Source organism: Acanthopagrus latus, chromosome 20 (assembly GCF_904848185.1).
Source record: "Acanthopagrus latus isolate v.2019 chromosome 20, fAcaLat1.1, whole genome shotgun sequence".
Lineage (NCBI taxonomy): Eukaryota > Metazoa > Chordata > Actinopteri > Spariformes > Sparidae > Acanthopagrus > Acanthopagrus latus.
The window spans coordinates 10,694,632-10,715,187 of NC_051058.1; the positions used below are offsets into that span (position 1 = coordinate 10,694,632).

At 44.2% G+C, this 20,556-nt stretch overlaps 1 protein-coding gene across 4 annotated transcripts in view; it reads right to left on the reverse strand.

Moving 5' to 3' along the window:
• LOC119009472 (ankyrin repeat and fibronectin type-III domain-containing protein 1) overlaps window positions 1-20,556 on the reverse strand; it is a 137,391-nt gene that overhangs the window by 3,360 nt on the left and 113,475 nt on the right. For 3 of the 4 annotated variants that reach the window (XM_037080775.1, XM_037080774.1, XM_037080777.1), the window contains 17 exons: window positions 19,155-19,374; window positions 18,741-18,948; window positions 14,573-14,770; window positions 13,751-13,864; window positions 13,299-13,396; window positions 12,055-12,145; window positions 8,097-8,234; window positions 5,713-5,812; window positions 5,155-5,287; window positions 4,865-4,984; window positions 4,511-4,726; window positions 3,330-3,496; window positions 2,924-3,074; window positions 1,540-1,708; window positions 1,228-1,394; window positions 852-1,059; window positions 39-757 (listed from right to left, as the gene is read on the reverse strand). In XM_037080775.1, the coding sequence (XP_036936670.1) occupies window positions 39-757; window positions 852-1,059; window positions 1,228-1,394; window positions 1,540-1,708; window positions 2,924-3,074; window positions 3,330-3,496; window positions 4,511-4,726; window positions 4,865-4,984; window positions 5,155-5,287; window positions 5,713-5,812; window positions 8,097-8,234; window positions 12,055-12,145; window positions 13,299-13,396; window positions 13,751-13,864; window positions 14,573-14,770; window positions 18,741-18,948; window positions 19,155-19,374 (3,217 nt within the window). The remainder of the gene's footprint in view (window positions 1-38; window positions 758-851; window positions 1,060-1,227; window positions 1,395-1,539; window positions 1,709-2,923; window positions 3,075-3,329; window positions 3,497-4,510; window positions 4,727-4,864; window positions 4,985-5,154; window positions 5,288-5,712; window positions 5,813-8,096; window positions 8,235-12,054; window positions 12,146-13,298; window positions 13,397-13,750; window positions 13,865-14,572; window positions 14,771-18,740; window positions 18,949-19,154; window positions 19,375-20,556) is intronic. The other variant, XM_037080773.1, reaches the window with a different exon arrangement.

Below are 20,556 nucleotides of genomic sequence, written 5' to 3' on the forward strand. Positions count from 1 at the left end.
AAAGGTGAATACATCAACATGTCAAAACACATCTGTACCTTAACGCTGGTTTCCTTCGGCAGGCCTGTGCGGTACTGTGGGTACACTCTGAGTGTGGCGTGACAGCTTTTCCTGAGGGCAGCAGGTGACGGTGAGGAGAGTCTCTGTGTGCCGCTGTCCTCTGATAACGTACGAGCTGGTGGAAGCCGTGGTTGGCAGCGCTCAGCAGAGCAGCAGCGGTCCACCGACGAGGGCCTGTGCCATCTCCGCTGTGGTGAGGAGGAGGGCGAGGTGCAAGTGGCATGGTGGCAGTAAGGCTGGTGGTGGGCTGAGGTGGTGGAGGGGAACTCCAGGCTGCTTGTCCGCACGCAGAAGGCCTGCCGCTTCTCTGTGATGTGCAACAGCTCAATCTGCCTGCTGGGCAGGATGAAGTCACTGTCAAACAGCTCCGGGGCCCCCCTTCGCCGAACTCCTCCTCCTCCGCCACACCGCTCGCCTTCCCTTCCGTGCTGCGGCTCCGAGGCCTGGAGGACATCTGGCGTTGAATCCCTCAGCGCTCCCCCTCCGCGTCCTCCTCCGCCGAGACACATCCCAACCCCTGAGCCGCTCCCATCGCTGCGCAGGAAACCGCGGGGCTCCAGCGGCGCAGAGGACGAGAGGGGGGACGGAGGAAGAAGGTCCAGCTCACGAGGACTCTGGGCACGGCTGGAGTCATAGTCGCTGTCTGTGGTGAGGAAGACCTCGGAGGAGCCCTCCTCATCTGATAGTCCAGCAAAATCTGCAGAATGTGAGGAAGGCACTTAAACATAGACAATTTCAACAAAATAATACTAGAATGTTGGTTTGTTAATATCATTAGAGTTGACTCTGACCTGAGTGCTTGCGGCAGGGTTCGGGTGAAGGCATGGGGGAGGGCATGAAGTCTGGCTGAGAGGAGGTGGAGGGAGGCTTCTCAGGCAACACCTCCTTAGAGAAGTCAATTATCCAGCTTATGGAGATGCCCCCAGTTGGCTGCTTGTAGCGGGCGTACTGCAAGGCGTCCATGATCCACCTCGCATCACGCCACACCTCCTCCATTTGCTGTCGAACATTGGTCATCAAGGTACAAGAATCAGTCTTTGTTAGAATCAAATGTCATATTGAACTAATATTGAACAATATTGACCCACTTGCAACAGATACCACCCAATATAATCCAGATGTTGTGGCAAAACACACTGCTTTTGTCCTTGGCTTGAATGGTCTTACCTGCATGTGTTCCTGGATCTGCTGGTGTTTCTTCTTCGCAGCCAGGAGCTCGGCCTCAGAGAAGGCCTCCCTTAGTGCCTGCTGGGACATGAGGGACTCCAGCTCCAGCAGAGCCGATACTCTGCAATACTGGCCGATGAAACTGGGGCAGTATGCATTAAAGTGGACTGTGGGAGAATTGAACAAGAAAAATGGAAAATGTAACACCCCGTGCCAGTAAATACAGAAACATATAGATGGAAAACAGCTGTTGGTGTCAAATATTTGAACTTTCTTTCTGCCTACAATGTGATAAATGTAAAATATACTGACCCAGTTCAAAGATCTGTAGGGGCAGGGTGAGGAAGCCAGAGCGGGGGGAGTATGGGTTGTTCTGACCAGGAGCGGCGCACACTTCATCTGAAGGCGGCAGGAGGAGCAGGAAGGACACTTTCTCCCCAAACTCCACCACTTCCTGGCTGTAGATACGGAAGTCCTGTGCCTAAATGCACAGAGAGACGTGAACTCAGAGGAAACTCTGCTAAGTTAAGTTTAACTCAACATCAAAGCAGTGACAGAATACAAACAATATGTCCAGATCAATATACATGCAGTGTATTTTTGTATGTATGGGTACCATAATCAAGATCATCACCTCCTTTTATTTAGTTGAGTTTGAATGAAGTGTATTTTACAAGGAGTTAATGAAGCAGTTAAACTCATCTTAGTCAGGTCAAAGTTCAGGAAGTGTACGCTTGCATCTTTCTGTTTAGAAAGTAAAAAAACACTAAGAACATTCCCTTTCCTGAAATTTTGTGAGTTTATGTAGGTTGTTTATTACATTAAAATCATAGAGAGCTTGTGAAACATAGTGAATATGTATCTCCCAGCTGAAAATATGGGGGTCTACTGGACTATTACCTCTTGTAGAGGCTAGCTGCTTAGCATGCCAACAAATATGATCAGCAGCTGTAGAGTACATGGTGAGTCCATCGTTTCTCTCTAACCACAAAAGGTCAAAGTTAGAGGGTATAGATTGTAGACTGCCAGGCCACCATGAAATCAGTTGTCACTGATATCTTTAAAGTCAAACCAGAGGCTCCATCCCTAATAGTGGAGTGAAAAGTAAGGAAAAAGGCAACTGCATGGGTCGCTGTAATGAGGGGTTATTGCATATCACTAAAATACTGTTTGTGGAGCAGGTCAAGAGTGAAAGTATCTCAGTACTGAAGCCATATTTGTTATTTTTAAACCTTTTTTAACATCCATCCCCTCTGAAGTTGAAATATTACAGTTTCAGTTCCACATTCTAATTAAGACTAATCTATCGATACATATATTAATACATGATCTTATATATTTACATTCATATCAATGTCTCTTTTCATAGTAAATTGTAACAGTCTGTAATTTTTTTTTAATGCTGCTAGCTTGAAGAGTGGGTGGTAAAAACTTAAAGCCAAAAGGACAATGATTGCCATTGTGCTGAAATTCAAACTATGTACTTTTACAGAAATCATGTAGAATTAGTGGTCTAACCAGAACTGGCTGGTCACCCATTGGAAGCATTTTCTGCCTGCCCCTGACACTTGGCTGGATATATTCTGAGGATTTTTCTTCTAGTTCCATGATATCAGTCAGTATCGAACCATACAAAATCTGATGATTACAGACAAAGTTACATGCAGTATCCCACTGACTCTGGCCTAACTCGGACCTGGTTTCCAGGGACGTTGATGTGTGCCATCAGGTCCTTGATGGCGCTGCGCAGGTCCTGTAGGAGGCGATGTGGAGCGCTCTGTACTTCATTGTCCATCTCCAGCGCCTCCTCCAGAGAGCTGACAGCCTGCAGCCACTGCCACTCCTCCCTGACACAGCACACATTCAAACAATCACAAGACTGCTATGAAACGGTTGCATCAATCCAAAGTAAGGGTGTCACAGTTCTCCAAATTCAAGAGCCAATTTGACTTTCGGTTTGATTCAATGTTCGATTAAAAAAAAATGTTTTCTATCCTTCTCCAGGTTGAGGTGGAGAGACATAAAAGAACTTGGAGAATTGCCAGTCCTGCTTTAGATTTTTTGAAAATTGACAGCTTATGTTGATGACATGTGATCCCCACCTTGAGACATTGCTGTTGTCCCGAATTTTGGTGTGACAGAGGACGTTTGGGAGTTTCTGAGGTACCAGCGCTCTGATCTGCTCCACCGATGTACACAGCTTCAAGTAGCCCAGGTATAAGCCTGGAGTCAACATCTTCCTGCTCCGCCTGTGATACGCCAGTTTTTCCTGAGGAGAGAGCGAGGACAGAGATGTACGGTAGTGACTGTGTGTGGCATTGATTCTAAGTGCATCTCTATTTTCACATTCATCTAAATGATGTTGTTTTCATGTGTTGTTGTTTACATCCTTGAAAGACTTCAGTCTAAAGTTGTTCCAACATGTTTAAAGTGGAAGTAAGCATAACAGAACAGCCCACTAGTACATTTTGATGTATTTCATCATACAATTTGTTCATAACTGGCCACAGAACAAATATTTCTGTAAAACGTGGTTTTGCCCAGGGGAGCCTCCACCATTGTTTTGGAACCACAAGCCAAACCAGCTTACACTGGAGACAAAACAGCTCTGCAACAATGGTATCAAGTTTACCGGGATACATAGACAAAATCAACTTGTGGTTAAATCCAGATTGAACAAAACAACCACACAGAAAACAAAACAACAACAATAAGCTTGATTATCATCATCACGCCCACGATGCTGAATGTCAGATATACGTTTCCAATTTCCACCTCCTAAATGAGCAACTGATTAACATTCATGCCGAGCTGGCATGGACCCAAGATCTGACCTCGCATCTGGGCACTGTAATTAATTTGACGGCACGTCAATTCAGTGTGTGTCCTTGTAAAGAAGGTGACAAATGGAAGAGAGTCATGATGATTAATGTTTGTCTAAATAAAGAGTGTCTGCACAAGCAGCTTAATTGGAAGCACATTTCAATTTACAATTCTATTGTTCCAGCCTCGTGTTTACTAGTTTTCTGTGAATGGGAGTTTAAGGACAATAAATACATGTTTTCCAGTGATTTGGGGGGAATTTTGTTTTTGACAAAGTGCATTACACTACACTGTTTCATCTTGCTTAATCTCCCAGAAACAAAAAATGCAAAGAATGAGCCTGAAAAAAAACAAAAAACCCCACAACCACTGCTGACAAACCATTCTCCTAATCCAATTCCCATTTTTCTAAAACTGAACTAGCTTCCAATCACTGCCTGTCTGTTCCTGTAGGACTCACATGGAGGGTGATCAGCAGCATGTCCAAGGCTGTGGGCTCCTCAGGGGACGTGATGGACTTGCGTTGGAGCTGGAGTTTGCAAAGCTGCGTCCAGCGAACCCCGTCCAGGTTGGGACAGGCATTCATGTCCTTCAGGAGCACCAGCAGGGCGTTTCCATGCTTGTCTTTGATTGGTTCAAAGTACACCTGACCGAGGTCCTGGGTCCCCAGCATTCCCTGAGGATAGTCATCAGATGGTAATTGTGCTGCTGTTCAGTAATTTTATTCGGTTTAAAGCCACAATTTTTGATTTTAAAAACTGTAGTTGTAATAGTTTATGACATTGAGGGAATCTCTACCAAGCGTTTTTACTACCTGCAGCAGAGAGACAGCCTGCAGCATCTTGAGACGTGTCTGCAGAGTACAGGAACAGGACGACTGGGAAGGATTGAGACACTGCTGCAGCCAGGGAATCTCCTCCCATAGATACGACACCTGGCACACGGAGCGGGTGAATAATACAGACATAAAGTTCACAAAGGCAGCTGATGGTCTGTTGTCCTGTTTGCAGCTGGATATTAAAGTAATAGCCGATGTATAATAAAATGAAAGGTGCAGGAGGTGGGAATTGTTGTTGTAGGGTTTTTTTCTATCCGTCTCTCTACCTTGGTAAACCACAGGAAGTCCTGCAGGAGGGAGCTAGGGTAGGAGTCTTCAACCTCCACAATAGGGATCTGGTCCTCCGACGTCACCAACACATTATCATCTCTGTAGAATATGGATGTCAGATAGAGACCTCTGGGAAGCAACACAGAAGAAGGGGATGTGTCAGTAGAAACACCACAGCACTGAGAAAAAGGGTAAATTCTTTCTCCAGTACGCCGCGCTTAATTGAACTTTGTGTCTGAAGGCTGAAAAAAAGAATTGTATGCAACATATTTTGATTTTGATGACTCTCACTGGAGTTTATGTTGTTGTGCATCTCTAATAGTGTGTGTTCTCAAATTAAGAAAATATTAAAATAATGAAATAACATAAAAACACATGACAGTTTCACCTCAAGGTCAGTAGAACAGTTAATATTCAATAATGGATATAAAGTGCTCTCTCCAAAATGTTAACTGAAATTATTTGTAAATCAGCAACTTAAACACATCATTTTCTTTTATTTTAGTGGCTTTCATATTAAAAGTCAACAACCGTGGATAAAAAGATCATCTAACCTTTTCAAGCTTTTAACAAATTTGCTGGTGGGTTGGAAGAGGTGACGGAGGCTTTTGGACACCGAGTGCTTCCTCCCTTGTGGCGGAGCTTTGCACTGTTCTGTGTGAACGAGACAGAGAAAAAGAGAAAAAAGGGTTTATCTTCATTCCGGAGCAGCAGAGTCAGATTACCTCTTTCAAATGAATATTCTGATGCTGTTGATGCTGAATGTCGGGGGCATTCGTGTTTGATTGGCTGTCTGATTTTTTTTCCTCGCTAACGCCACTGAACGCCTCTGTCCTGACAAACTCTGGAAACATCTCTCCCAGTGACAGGCCGTTACCTAATTGACAACCAACGTGACACGTCCAACAACACGGTCGGAGTGGAATGTTTTTCGACATTTCATGCGCTCCAGTGGCGCGGCACCATTTGACAGTCATGCTGACTGCCAGCAGCAGACTATGGGCCTTGAGGGAACCACTAGCTCTCAGCTCCCATAGGGACACTAACTGTGTGTATATGCATGTGTGTGTGTGTGTGTGTTTACCTGCATATACTATAGCCGCTGGAGCATGGCATGTCTTGAGCTACAGCCATATGAGTGGAGCCAAGGAGCTGTAGTAATTTGTGTGTGTGTCTGTATGTGTCTTAACCCTTTGCCACTCACTGACAGGGAGGTCAGTTAAGTCTGTGGGGACATGTTTATTTTTAGTGGGCCTGGAGGGGGTTGGAGGCGAGAGAGGGAGGTGTGTATATATATGTATGTGTGTGTGTTTGTGTGGGCGCCTGTTGGTGAGATAACGCACCTCCCAGCTCATTAGAAACCCTGAGTCCCAAACTCCTCACAGATTCCCTCTCCTCCCCTCCCAGGTGATCTTACTCCAGCCCCAGGCCACTTAGAGTCAATAAATCCCCCCATTCAGCAGCCGAAAAAGAACTAATTTTCTCTTCAGGTGGACGAGTCGAGGTGGAGTAACGAGAAAAAACAGCGCCCCTCGACCCCTCTCACCTCCCCAAATTTCTCTTTACTTGCGAGTCTGTTCAGCTCCAGTCCTCCTGGTCTCGGTCCCTGTTTGACACTGAGTAAGACAGACAAGTAGGGCTGACTGCTGGGGTGCCTGTGTTAGTCAAGGCCTCTTTCACAGTTTAATTAATAGTGTTTGGACAAGAGGGAAAATGTGGCGTGGGCCATAAGCCGGGCTGCGATGGGGGGTGCGTACATGGACATGTGGGAGAGGGAGCACGAACTTCAGCATTTCTGTCCGTTCGAGTACATGTGTATCTACGTGTGCGCCTGTCTATCTTTATGTGTGTATATGTATGGACAGTAGACAGGACGACTGGTGGGCTGTGGGGGGTGGAGGGGAGGCAGGCGGCAGTAGTCAGTGTTAATTTATGCCCTCTCCCGACTCCAGCGCAGGACTCGTCTCTTACAGGAATAACAAACATGACCCCGGGACACGCCACCTTGGCTACCGTGCCTGAACTCTCAAGCTCAATCAGTCGCCATCTGAAGAACCAAGAGCCACTCAATACTGACTATTATATTACGTCTCGCCCTATTGCAAATATGGTCTGGCCACAGTGGACAATGGTAAGTGGGCGAGTGTGTTTGGGGCGAAGAAAAAGAGAGACAACCTGCTCAATGCTAAATGCAGTTTGCCGTCATGTAAAAGAGTCAGTGTGGACAGGTTTTGACACTTATGGGACCGGCTTACAGCCGGCAGTGTTTGGGGATATAAACAGCCTGAGTGTGAGAGAAGTTGATCTGCATTTTGTCACAGAGAAGAGAGGTATTCAGCAGAGGAAGGGCTGAGTCATGGAAAGACACATAAGAGAGTGCGGGGGTTGTTGAGACAGAGGGGAGGGTATTATTTTTGAGGTGGCATGCCGTCTTAGGGTGTACGGCCCCCGAAGTACTTGTCGTGCCTGAGATTGTAAAGTGTCTGTCAAGGTGAGATGAAACACAGCAATTGGCGAGACATGTTACACCTGCGAGTTGTGTTTGTTTACACCGAGAATATTCCTGAAACATGAACTAGACGGTGGCAAAAAATTCAGATGTGTTTGTTTAAAATGTGACGGGCGCAGTGAAAATGACAGGAGCTCATACCACAGCTCCGGGTGTACTTTACTTCAACTGACATCTGTACTAAAACTGATCCTAAGGTTGGGGTCAGGCATATTTGTGGTCAAGGCTGTTATTCTACCCAAGAATTTGCTGCATGTAATTCTTTAGTTAAACCCGGTGGCAGTTTAAAACATCTTGTATGACATCTAGTTCAATGAGTACAACGAGTCACTATCAACACGAGGTTTGAGGGTTTGGGTTTCACCAGGGGTCAACCACACAAACCGTTAAACCTCTCGTATTACTGGTCACTCTTTTGGTTGAACACACCCACAGAATCGATCAAAAAGTTGCTGATACCATGGCAGACACAGTGGCGGTGAGCTTCCTTTATCTGTCCGAGCAGCTGGTCTAGTGCCTCCTTCTGGCCTCTCTGACGTGGAGCTCGTCCGTCGATATCCCTCCAACCTGCAGAGAGAGGTGAAAGAATTAGTTTTAAAAATAGTGACCATGTCTTGTTCTGCATTTATCTAGACTTAAGGAGCTGATTCAGGATCTCTGAAAAGTGCTATATGAATAACGTTATTATAAAGTTATCATTATCTCTAGACAAGTCTATTTTTTAAATGATGTATTATTATTAATGACGCAGAAGCAAAGGTGATGAGATGAAGGTGCTCCAAGTTTGAAAAGCTTGTTCAATAGTTTGCTGTTATGCTCGAGTTGTGAGACATGAATCCTGCTGAATTTGATGATCACTTGATGTTTCCTCTTGTGCATCATAGTGACTTTGAAATTTTTGCTTTGTGTTTTTGTCAAATCTCTAAATCATGGTATTTGGAACAGACACTCACATTTCCCTAATGTTGAATGTTAATAACTTTTCATGTAGCACAATCACCATTAAAGTATAATGTAATTTGTCCAGTATTAACATACCTGCAAAAGTCTCATTCTAATCAGCCTCAGCTGTGTTTAGTACTAATTAGCAAACGTATTATGCTAACATATTAAGCTACGATTAGTAAACATGATTAATATTGTACCTTCTAGGCTTCAGTTTGTTAACACTGACATTTTGAGCATGTTAGCATTTAGCAGAAAGCACCGCTGTGCCTAAAGACCCAGACACATCAAACTGACATCAAAAAACTGGTGATGATGGACATCAACAGTTGGGTCGCCTCACATCAGCTGGGTTTCACCCAAAAAAGTTGCACTTTACTAAAAACTACAAAGACGACTACAGTGAGTATGCAAAAAAAGTCTCACTTTAAATGTTAGTTATGGCCCAAAATGACTTTTGCTGATTTCCAATATCTTCACTTTGCATATAAACTGCCAGTTGTCTCCCGAGAGGTGACTGCCAATGTTGGCGTGACATCACTGTCACATGGTCAGACTGAACACTGGATGCTCATCTGTCTTTGGTCTATATATTTTCCTCTGTGTAGCCATGCTTTCAGATCAACAGACTTCACTCTACTGTCAGTCATTTCTTAGTTTTTTTGCCATTGTAACATCTTTCTCACGGACAGGTTGCTGCTGGGGAAGCATTCAGATTATACTCACAGTGGAAAGTTTGAATACAGCAGCATTATTTGGTTAATTTGAAACTGGTGAACCTGGACCTATGGACTATGGAGCAATAACTTTGGCTGAATCAAAATAAACTAGACTTCATACTTGAACTGTTATGGAAAACGTGTTCATTCGAAGCCTCAGGATCACACTACTGAGCCGCAGCAGGATCCCAGTGAATTAAAGTTATGAAATGCTCAGAATAAAGGTTGATAATGTAATTTTTTTCAGGATTTTAATTGTAGTTATACATCAGTGTGGGGATCTAGGTGTGGTTGGTCTGGAGATCGGGGGAGGGGGAGTTGATCAAATTCAGCCCGGGACCCAAAATATTCTTGGGCTGGCCCTGTTCCTGAGGCCTCCAATAGTAGGAGTGTGAGGTGTGTGAGACATCCTGCTTCTCAAACAGGTCTAGTGTGTGTACGATAGGAAACAGCACCCACCCCAGTGTGAGAAAGCTGTGGTTGGCTGACAGACAGACCTACTGAGCACTGCTGAGACTGACTGCTCTGCACATACTTGGGCTCAGAACAGTAAGTATGCACACACAGATGCAGACACACATACACATACACACAAACATGGTGTGGCTGCTCCAGTGACACAAAGAGAGGAAAGTAACACACCAAAAGCAAAAGAGTCCTCCTAATGTAGTCATTGTAACACAACCACTATCTCCAACTGTTTCTATTCCTCTTTGTCTTCACCCCTCCCAATCATATTCATGCCTCATCATCATAAAAACATTGATACTTTCTGAACAATTCATTACAAACACACACTTTCCCTTTCCTCCTCAAAGATGACCAGCTCTGCAGAGAACGATCCTTCAGCACCTTCTGCCTCCTGTGTTAGTCGGCCAGCATCCTTGCTTGCTCACTGGAGGATGTGTCAGCGATAACCCCCACCACCCACCACCACCATCAACCGCCACCCAACCCCCATCACCCCCACACCAACTCCCTCTCCCGGAGCCCCCCGGAGGGCGCGTGGGGCTGAAACACGGTGAGCTCTATTCCCGGAAAGGTGCCTGTCCCGACAGGACAAGCGGGCCCTTTAATGGGCGTCCACGGCCCGGTATAAGGCCCCCACTGTTGGGGCCGCGCCGCGTGCTACAGCACAGACATGCAAATATTTCCAGTGGTAGGCCCAAATGGAAAACACAAACACGCAACATCGAAATTAGCTCTGAGAGAGGGAGGAAGGGAGGTGGACAGTAGAAAAAAAAAAGAGAGGGAAAGCCCAGTCTCCTAAAATGAAGACGCGCACACACACACAGACACACGCACGCACACACTTGCTGAAAAACAGGGTGTGCTGATGAGGACAAACATGTTCATGTGTTCCCCAGATGTGCCCTGAGCGTGCCAACACGCACACAGGCACAGTACCTATGTTCACTCTCCTACAGTAGGTGTGTACAAACTGCACAGACTCTACATGCTGAATACAAACAGCCAAAAGGTAATTAAGTACATTTACTTGACTACTGTATTAAAGTACAATTCTGAGGTTTTTGTACTCTACTTGTGAAAAGAACCCTGAAGCCATACTTGAGTAAAAGCAAAGATTTCGTGTTAAAATATTATGTACTTTGGTAAAAGTGAAAATTACTCATACTCGTACTTGAGTAAAAGTAAATTGTCCAATTCTCAGCATTTTTCAGATGAACACAATAAGTGTTTTTCTGTAACTTGATTGCCGATAGAATTAATACATTGTAAAATGTACTACATTGACACTGATGCAGCATGAAATCTGCAAAGTAACAAGTAACTAAAGTGATCAAATACATAAAATGTAGTATAAAAAAATGAAAATATTTACCTCCAAAATGTGTGGAAGTGTAAAGCAGCAGAAAATGGAAAAACCTATGTACCTCAAAAATGTACCACCACTTGAGTAAATGTACTTTGTTACATTCCATCACTGCCATTATCAGGTTACTTCTTTATACTTTGCACTTTTTCTTCACTATATTTGTTACTTTTAGTTACTAGTTACTTTGCAGAAGTAAGTTTCATTTTTACTTATTTCAACACTGAAAACTCCACTCATGAAATCCATCTCATAAATCAATACACTGAATTCATTTCCTCACATTAATGAATTCATTAACTTACAAAGATACATGGATAGATAGATTAAGAAATAGAAAGGGGAAGAAAGACGGTCAGATCTGCTGTGGTGAGTCAACAGCTCAGCTGTTGTTGCACATGACTTCACGGTTAACTTCTTGGCTGAACCCGGTGCAACTTCTTCTGCCAGCAAGCCCCAAACACCACCCTGAGGCTATGGTTACACACACTGACGTCTGCAGAGGGGGGTCCCAAAACCCAACCGGCCTGCTGGCTGAGGAGGGTCCAGCTGTCACCCCCCGAATGATGTCAAAGCAGCGCCGCAATGACGATGATGTGAACTGATGTGACGTCCAAGTTCTTTATGTTTGGGAAAACTCTGAGAGATTGTATTCATGCAGCACACACACACACACACACACACACACACACACACGCACGAACGCACGCAACCATAACTACACACACACACAAATCTTGCAGCTAAGTCCAGAGTGAAAACTATTTAGCAGTGTGTTAATTTAGTGAGGCCAGCCAAAACCTTCAGGGCTCCGGCTTGGTTGAAAAAAATAAAAAAGTCAAACACACAAATGGACATACATACATCTGTACTCGTGATTAAGACTTACTGGAAGGTGCAGCGCAGGCAGGGGTGGAGACTAGAGGAGGCCCCCAGCCCTTCATGTTGTAGGCTGACACCTGGACGTAGTAATGGGTCCCCTATAAGGATGGGACACATGACAGTTAAGACGAAAGTTTGCCAAAAAGCTTGCGGCTTCAACCCATATACATATGTATGTGTGCCATTCTGTCAGTCTGTTTGGCTCTTGCTAGGTCCCAGTTTGTCCTCATTTCTGTGTGTGTGTGTGTGGAGGGTGAAGGGTCTATCTAGAAGCTCTGTCTGTCTCTGTGCCCAGTGTGCAGACAGCAGGCCTCTGTCTCTCCTTTCTCAGCCAGATCAATCAAACCAGCCGCCGACACTTCCTGACCTCGCCTTGACCCCTGTCATGTGACAGAAGTGAGCTTTGGCTGGCAGCGGGGGTCTTGGGCTGGGGGGGGGAGAGGGTTTCTCACACAAAATAACAAACAACCAGTGGAGCGTCCATTTGTCTACTTGCCCACTTAAAAAAGCCAAACATAAATCAGGTGGCAGGCTACCAAGCTGCTCTTTTTTTTAATCATTTTGGAGGCTGTTGTGCAACTGTTGCTAATGGATGGTCATGCGCCAAGATTTTTAACCAATAACAAATAAACTGATTGTGGCCCCTGCACCCCCAACTCCAATCATTCGGGATTGATGGTGACTCCAACTTGTGTGTAGAGTCTGATGTATGTAATAAAGAAGAAGTCACTTGGGAAATGCCTTCAAATGTCGCCTTAGCAAACGACTCAAGCTCGCATGTAAATAATATCAGGGGCCTTCGTGTGGGAGAATAGCTTCTAAATTTTTTGTCGGTCAGCACCAACAGCTGGAGAAGCTAGAGCTTAGCAGTTCTTTGTGTCGGTTTGTCACCCATATACTTCCAGATAAAGCATGATTGCATCCTTTTTTTAACTATCTTGCACTGCTTCAATACTGAGGTCAAAACACAGGAGCACTTTATGAGTTTTATGTAAAAAGAGCAGGGGTGTATGAGAGCATAAATATACATGAGTAGATGTTCGATCCAGGAAACCCTCAAAACAATTGTTAAATTTATTGTCAATGGAGCCACTCTCTCTTGACAGCACCCCATTTAAGAGATTTAGTTCTGTTATTTTGGATTCTGGATAGGATTCTTCCTGATTTCCTGATGATTGACTGCTCACACCAAAGAAACTGATCCAACAGGCCATCAGTTATGGATTGGAGAGGGATTTGGGCAGAACTTACAGAAACGAGTCCAGTGATGTTGCACTGCAGCAGAGTGGTGTCCTCAACCACCATCTCACCCAGCAACGGACTGAGTGAAGGAGCACTGCTCCAGCTCACTGTGGATACACACAGGCAACAAAACATTTTTAATTTGTATTCAATACTGTATACACCTTAAGAAAAAAAAACCCCAATAACAACATGAATCCTTACTGAACACTTCAAAAATCTTTTTGACCTCAGGGGTGTAACAGTTCATGTATTCATCCTGAACTATGGGCCATACTGGCAATATCGCCGATACTGCCTGTAATGCCAGTACCGCCAATATTGCCGGTATTGCTAATACTGTATGAAAAGAAGACAGGGCCAAAGACATTATCAAAGAACTTTTGCTATCTCATCTTTACATATTCTGATATTGAGCCGTTGGTTCTAAATGAAGCAGCGGGACGAGCACACTGGCTGACCTTTGTACTTGGTAACCACAGCAGAGTTGACACAGAGCGGCTCCTGGAAGTCCACCCTTAGACTGGTGCTGCTGCTGACAGACAGGCGAACTACACTGGGAGTGTCTGGAGGGTCTGGTGGACAGAAAGAAGGCAAGTTAATAAGTGGAACTAAGATCCTACACTAGACATTACAACCAATGTAATGGAGCAAGCACATGCAATTGATAGCTTACTTTTAATGACATCATTTAGTCTTCCTGGTCCGTTGCACAATGCATTGCTTACTTGCAGAAGTGTGAGGCACTTAAAATGTGTCAAGTAATGGACTGTGTGTGAAATTTATTTAATTTACAGTCAGTGATGGATGGAAAAGACTACAGCGCTGCCTCTGTAAGCTACCATCTTCACAAATTAATGTCAACTCAATCAACACTCCTGATGGTGTCATCGATTGCAATTGTGACTGTAACTATACAAACATTATTTTGACATGCGGTGAATCATTTCCATTAATGTTCACACATTACAAAGATGGTAACATTTTTTTTTTTGCGTCAAAGTGCAGATTGGTTTGGGTTGAAGGGAGGAGTGTGTGCGTGTGCGTGTGAGTTTGTCTGCTTTCAGGGGGTGGCTGTCTACCCTGCCACTAAGCGTGTCATGAAACGCCTATAAAAAATTAAAGCAGGAATACAGCCGTGTTATGTTTGCACACACACAGACACGTACCGAGTGGAAGCCATTAACTCAGCCCAGACAGAGTGCCAGCGGAGAAATAGGGTACAAAAATGAAAAGCAAGGCTGCTGGACTGATGTGCGTATAAAAGAACCCAGAAGCCTTACTGGCATGCTCGAATCCCGTCTGCATGCGCCGGAAGAGCCGCAGCCTCCATTCCCAGGCCTTTAGTTGCCTTTCCCGGTCAGATCCTTCCCGCTCACCAGGACCCTCGCTTCCAACCTGAGTCTGAAGCTCCGACACCCGCTGCTCAGCCTCTTGCACCAAGGTGGCCAAATGCACTGCTCGGCCCTCCAGACTCACGACTGAGAAACGCATGGGAGGGACATTGTGAAGAGAGAGAAAAGTCAATGCATGCTGTGTTGAAACGAGTTTCGTTATACTTAGGCACGTTAAAGTGGCCCCATTATTTCTAAACTACTTTGACATCCATAAAATCACTTTTATATTCACATATAAAAAAAAAAATGCAGTTGGTAAATACAGCTCAAATTTGTGCAGCGCTGAACTATAAATTTTAGCAGGCTCTTTTTTCAACCAAGATTCAAAGAGTGGACATGAACAACTGCAAACAGACGATGCTGTATTTCAGCTTTAAGATATATGGTTTATACAGTGACAATTATGCAAACAACTCTATTGTACTTTTTAGGTTTTTCCTTTATTTCAGTGTTTATAAAGGTTATTGTGCATGTAAAATACCTTGAAAGTTAAAAAGGTCAAAGCCTGCACCAACAGAATCTCTTCTCTTTCATAGAAACACTGCTCCCGAAACACCTTAATGATGCACAATTTATGCCTAGCAGCTTGTTTGGCATGTAAGAATTAATTTGGCACAGCTGTTCTGTTGCTTTTCACAGTTCTGGCTCAGGCTTGTGAGAGCTGACCAATCAGAGGAGGGTATTCAGGAGGGGGCTTAAAGAGACAGGAGCTAAAATAGAGTGTTTCAGAGAGAGGGGGAATACAGAGCTGCAGCACAGAGATATCAGTCTCAGTCTGTGAAAATTCAAGTAAAATAACCCTGAAGTCAGAAAACACAATTCAGAAAGACAATGATAATCTTGGCGCACAACTTGCTGAATGTGATGTCACACACACAGAAACATGGTGGATGAAAGTAAATGTTTGACTGATGATAAGAAACTCCTTTTTAATTCACATAACACTTTTACTGGTCAAATGTAGATAGTAATATGATGTTAGGTGATAAGCGTTAGTTGCATCCACTCCAGGGTGACCTAGATTAAAAAGAAACACGATTTATAAGTGTTGAACCTGATAATAAATCAGGTAAAGCCATATTTTTTTTTATTGATTTTAGGCAATGTCTGGGCCAAAAACACTCTATAAAATAAAGTTTAAAATGTCAAACAACTATCAACATGTTGTTTATATGCTGAGCTAAAAGGAAAAAAAAATACATCACATCATATTTTGCACATCCACGTTGTAAACAACTCAGGAATTGGATGGTAGGCACATGAATCTACGCTGAATGGTGTTGGTTTTACTTCAATCAAGCGCCTTAACAATACACATGGCTACACTGATACTGCACAAACCCTCTGGCTGCAATGTTGCAAATTGCTTTTGCAGGCTGCTCGTTTTAATGTCTTTGTTTGCCAAAATGCTGTGGCAGATTCCTCAATAAACTTCATTTAACTAAGCAGTCCCTCTTTGGGGATGACATCACCTCGAAAATGACACAGAAAACGCAGCAATGAAAGTGAGAGGGGCAAGAGAGGGAGGAGTGTTCTTCATATGCGGTTGAAGGGGAACACAAAATGGTGGGAACTTGCACAGGGATCATTTTAAACAGCCATTGTAAAAGTATTTTTCTGCAAAACCGGTGGAAAAATGTGTATAACTGATCTATTTTTATCATATACCACAGCCTCCATCAGTGGAATGTTTTTCTGGGTGTTACTAAAACAAAAAACACATCACATTAATAGATGAGATGTAACGACCAGTGAAAACACTTACACCATTGCCGCACAGTCAGTGATAGTAGATGGTGACGGAACAAAGATCAGAGATTCAAATCCAAATCTTAAAAAACGTTGACACACTCTGGTAAATAAAAGTATAGAGCAAGTAATGTAAAGTTGTTCGGGTCACAAAGGACAGTAGCTGTACTGTACTTCTTCTTTGGTGGCTGATCATTCCTGGAGTGTTTGGGACTGGTGTGTGTCTGTGTTTAGTCTGTGTGGTCTGTGTTTGTTCATTGTAGATTCCACTGTTGAGCGTTAGATTCCACTGTTGACAGTAAGTTTAAAGCTCCGTGTCAAAATGTCCATCTGGGTGTTTAATTCTGCGGCTCTCTCCGTGTCTCTGCAGTGGCTGCGAGCTTCTCTTTGAATCTGAGTGTCTCTTCTGGGTGTCAGGTTTATGTCGTTCTCTTCAGCCACTTGTGTGAGGACTTAAAGACCGCTTGCCACTTTTGAAACAGGTATTGCGAGGGACGGAGTTTGAAAGTTAGAGCTGTTACTGAGGATACTTGGACTTGGACCCTTGGACAGATGGAAACAACCACTGAGGGTTGAAGACTTACATTTCCAGGCCTAGAAACTGGTCCAGATGCTGTCATCAGTGTGTATGTGTGTCTTGATTTGTCCTTATTTCACATCAAGGACTGAGATCTTCAACAACACTATCAAAGTGACTGTCCTATTGAGAGCCACCGAGAGATTTATGTGAATATGAAGCTGCTTTTGAGAGTGCTGAATTGTCTTTGTCTGCCCTTTGTTTGTCTCTCTGGTAACCACACAAAAAATAGTCAATACGATGCTGTCAATACACATCAGAATCAGTTTCTTTCAAAGCTTAATGAAAAGTCGGCAGCGTCTTTGATGCTGATTCTCCTCAGATGGAGTTTGATTAGTACAGGCTTATTGAAATAAAAGCCTTCATTTTCCTTATGTGCTGTTGTTCTCTCTCTTTCTTACTTTGTTTCATACACACACACACACACACGCTCAAAACTCACACATGAGTTATTTGAGTTCTGGAGGGAATGCACAATCAAAGAGTGAACTTCAGTAAACATCACTTTCCATTCAAGTGTTTTCAATTTAATGATACCTTTATAAGATGTCTGGCTCAGCTCTGGAGACGTGTGAGTGTGTGTGTGTGTGTGTGTGTGTGTGTGTGTGTGTGTGTGTGTGTGTGTGTGTGTGTGTGTGCTCGCACGAGTACAAACACAAACAAGCCTAGGAGCCTTACTGGCGAGTTCTAATCATTAACAGAGGAAGGGAGCAGAGGCTCAGCAGATCACAGACAGTGAAAAGTGCTTACAAAGATGACTAATATTGCATCATTATTACCACCCCTTCATCGCCTCTAATATGTTTTCCCTGCCAGCGGAAAACAGAGTGAGGGAGATGTGTGAGTTTGTCAATAGCGCGAGGATGAATGCATTACTGGTATGCATGGTTAGAGATTGTTTTTATGAGTTGTGCGCGCCATTGCATTGGTGGCAGCTGATGTTGTCGTGACAGCGATTTCTGCTGCCACAACGACAAACAAACCAAAACAAACCTTGTCTGGTAGTAGTGCTGTGCTATTATGCTAAAGACTCACATTTACATAAGGAATAAAAGACACTACAGATCTGTGAGTGTGAGAAATGTGGTTTTAGGTCTCACTCAGAAGAACATTATCACCAGTAATTAATTGTGATTGGCAGGAGTCAACTAGCTTTGGATTATTCAACATATGTCACATGATTTGACTGGCGAAGGAACGGGGCTAACCCAATGACTTGAACTACTTCAGTCACTATAGTGGGATTCACCTGTAGGGAAGCCAAGGTTCTGTTCACAAAAGCTGCCAAAATACAAGGAAAATAATTTATGGGGGAGACATTGTCGTGAGCCCAGAAGATATCTATTTTTTTAGAGATGACAAAAAGATGAATAGAGCTACCAGACTCTTTTAATGAGTATCTTTGTGTAATCGCTTGGCCTATAACAAAAGGCTCAATAGCCTTTATCAACTTTGTGTGACCTCTCTTCAAAATATGTTTTGGGGTTTCACTGCCAATCAGTTATCAGTTAATCAGTCACAGAAAATGAACAAATTCCAGCACATGCGTGTTTGTGCTACGCAGTCTGATAATTTTCTTCACGTCAAGAGCACATGCGCGACGTCAACTGTAAGTTTGTACTATGTGCGGTATTTTGGATTTGTTCCATTAACATTCAAATGATCACCGTGTCTTCACCCCCCTCTGGCTTGGTAGGTACTACAGGTATGTTGTGTTCATCTACTCACAGTGGGGGCTCTCCTTGGCACCGGCTCGCAGCAGCAGCTTGGCCATGGGCACGTTGTTGGTCATGATAGCGATATCGAGGGGCAGGAGGCCCTCGCTGTTTGGGGTGTTGAGGTCCAACTCCTCCAGACTGTACTGCGACAGGAGCAGCTGGACCAAGTCCAGCTCCTGGTGCTCCACTGCCTCAAACAGTGCTTCATTACTCTGGAACTGTGATACAAAGAAAGTTTACATAAAGTGCACACCAACACAATATTTCTCACAATTTATTTTCTGTCTTGCTCTGCTTCAGCTAGATGATTGGGTGTATGATGTCACGACCCAAGGTTCTCTTCTATATGTTTTCCCTAACTATTTTTAGACGACAATGTTCCTGGGCTTGTTATTTTTTCCCTCTCCTTCTTTTTCTGACTTACTATGGTGGTTTTTCGCAGCCTCTCTTTGTCTCCTCCCCGTCCTGACACCAGACTGTCCTCCAGGGCAGGGGGGTTGGTGCCCGTACGGAACTTTCCAGACAAGTTGCGGTATAGGCGGCGAGCCGCACTTGGCGAGGACAGGCTGGCCGACTTGCGGGCCGGGGCCGGCTGGTGGGCCTGGTCCCCCCTCATCGGCTGCGTCATCTTGGCAGTGTCAGCCCTGGAGGAGAGATGGGTGGGTGAGAGTCAAGAGGGATACTGTGGATGAGAGAACGGAGTGGAATATGACATCTGATTCAGCACATACGAAGCTTGGTCACGAATGCATTTTGAGAGCTGACGTGTCTGAAGATAATCACTGCCCTCAGAGACAAATGTGAAGGTGCACCAACGTCAAAGGAAGCCTCTACATACAGCACTAAAAAAAGCCAGTCCTCTCTTCTCTTTTTCACTTCTTTCCAATTTCCAATATATCTTCACAAACTGTAACTTCCCTAATGCTATTCAATTGTAACAATCATTTGTGTTACTGTAAGACAAAGGCCTTTTTTCAGTTTAATATTCAGGGGTTAGGGTTAAAGGGGGAATAAAGAAAATTCCCTTAAAAAAGAAGGATCGCTTACTGCTTGGTTAACTGTCACCCTACAAACTTAGGGTCCGTCTCTGAGAAACAGCACCGGAGACCATGACTCACATTGTGCTCTAAGATCGGCTCTGCACATCAATTGTTGTAACACATTTAATACCTGGTGTTGATGTGGCAGTATGTGTGGCAGTTACTGTTGAGACAAATATTGTGAAGAAATGTCGACTCGTGACCTCCTGTCACAGGCTGCATAGGCAGAATAGTGTACGGCTGATCTACAACTCATACACATATGATTATCAAAGGAATAATACATTTACATAGCTCACAATTTGTTTTGTAATCCAATTAGTACCACAGCTCCAAAACATGACCTTCAGCCCCCTGGGAAGGGGTTTGAACACCAGACCAAGAACCACTGATCTACGGCATGGTGATAAATGACACTGATCTGCCAAATGGGCACCATGTTGGCAGCATGCCTGCCTGGTAGCTGGCTCGCCAGTACTGCTCTAAAACATCATCTCTTCCTTCTGAGCTTCAAAAGACTCGGCATCTCTTGCCACCGGTGTCTTGGCATCGCTGGTATGACGACAATGCTGCCCCTCTTCTGTCTGCCATGGGAACTATGTAGATGACATTGTGTTTCTAGGGTGAGTCTGATACGTGCTGTTCACACACCCTCATCTGCTGAAGGAAATGTCAGCAGGACTCTACAAGTGATGGTGACAGACTCCGTGACCGGCCTCGCCGAACAGACGCAGAGAGATAAATGAATTCCTCAAGGACGCACTTTCAACAGCTTTCTCTCCTTCT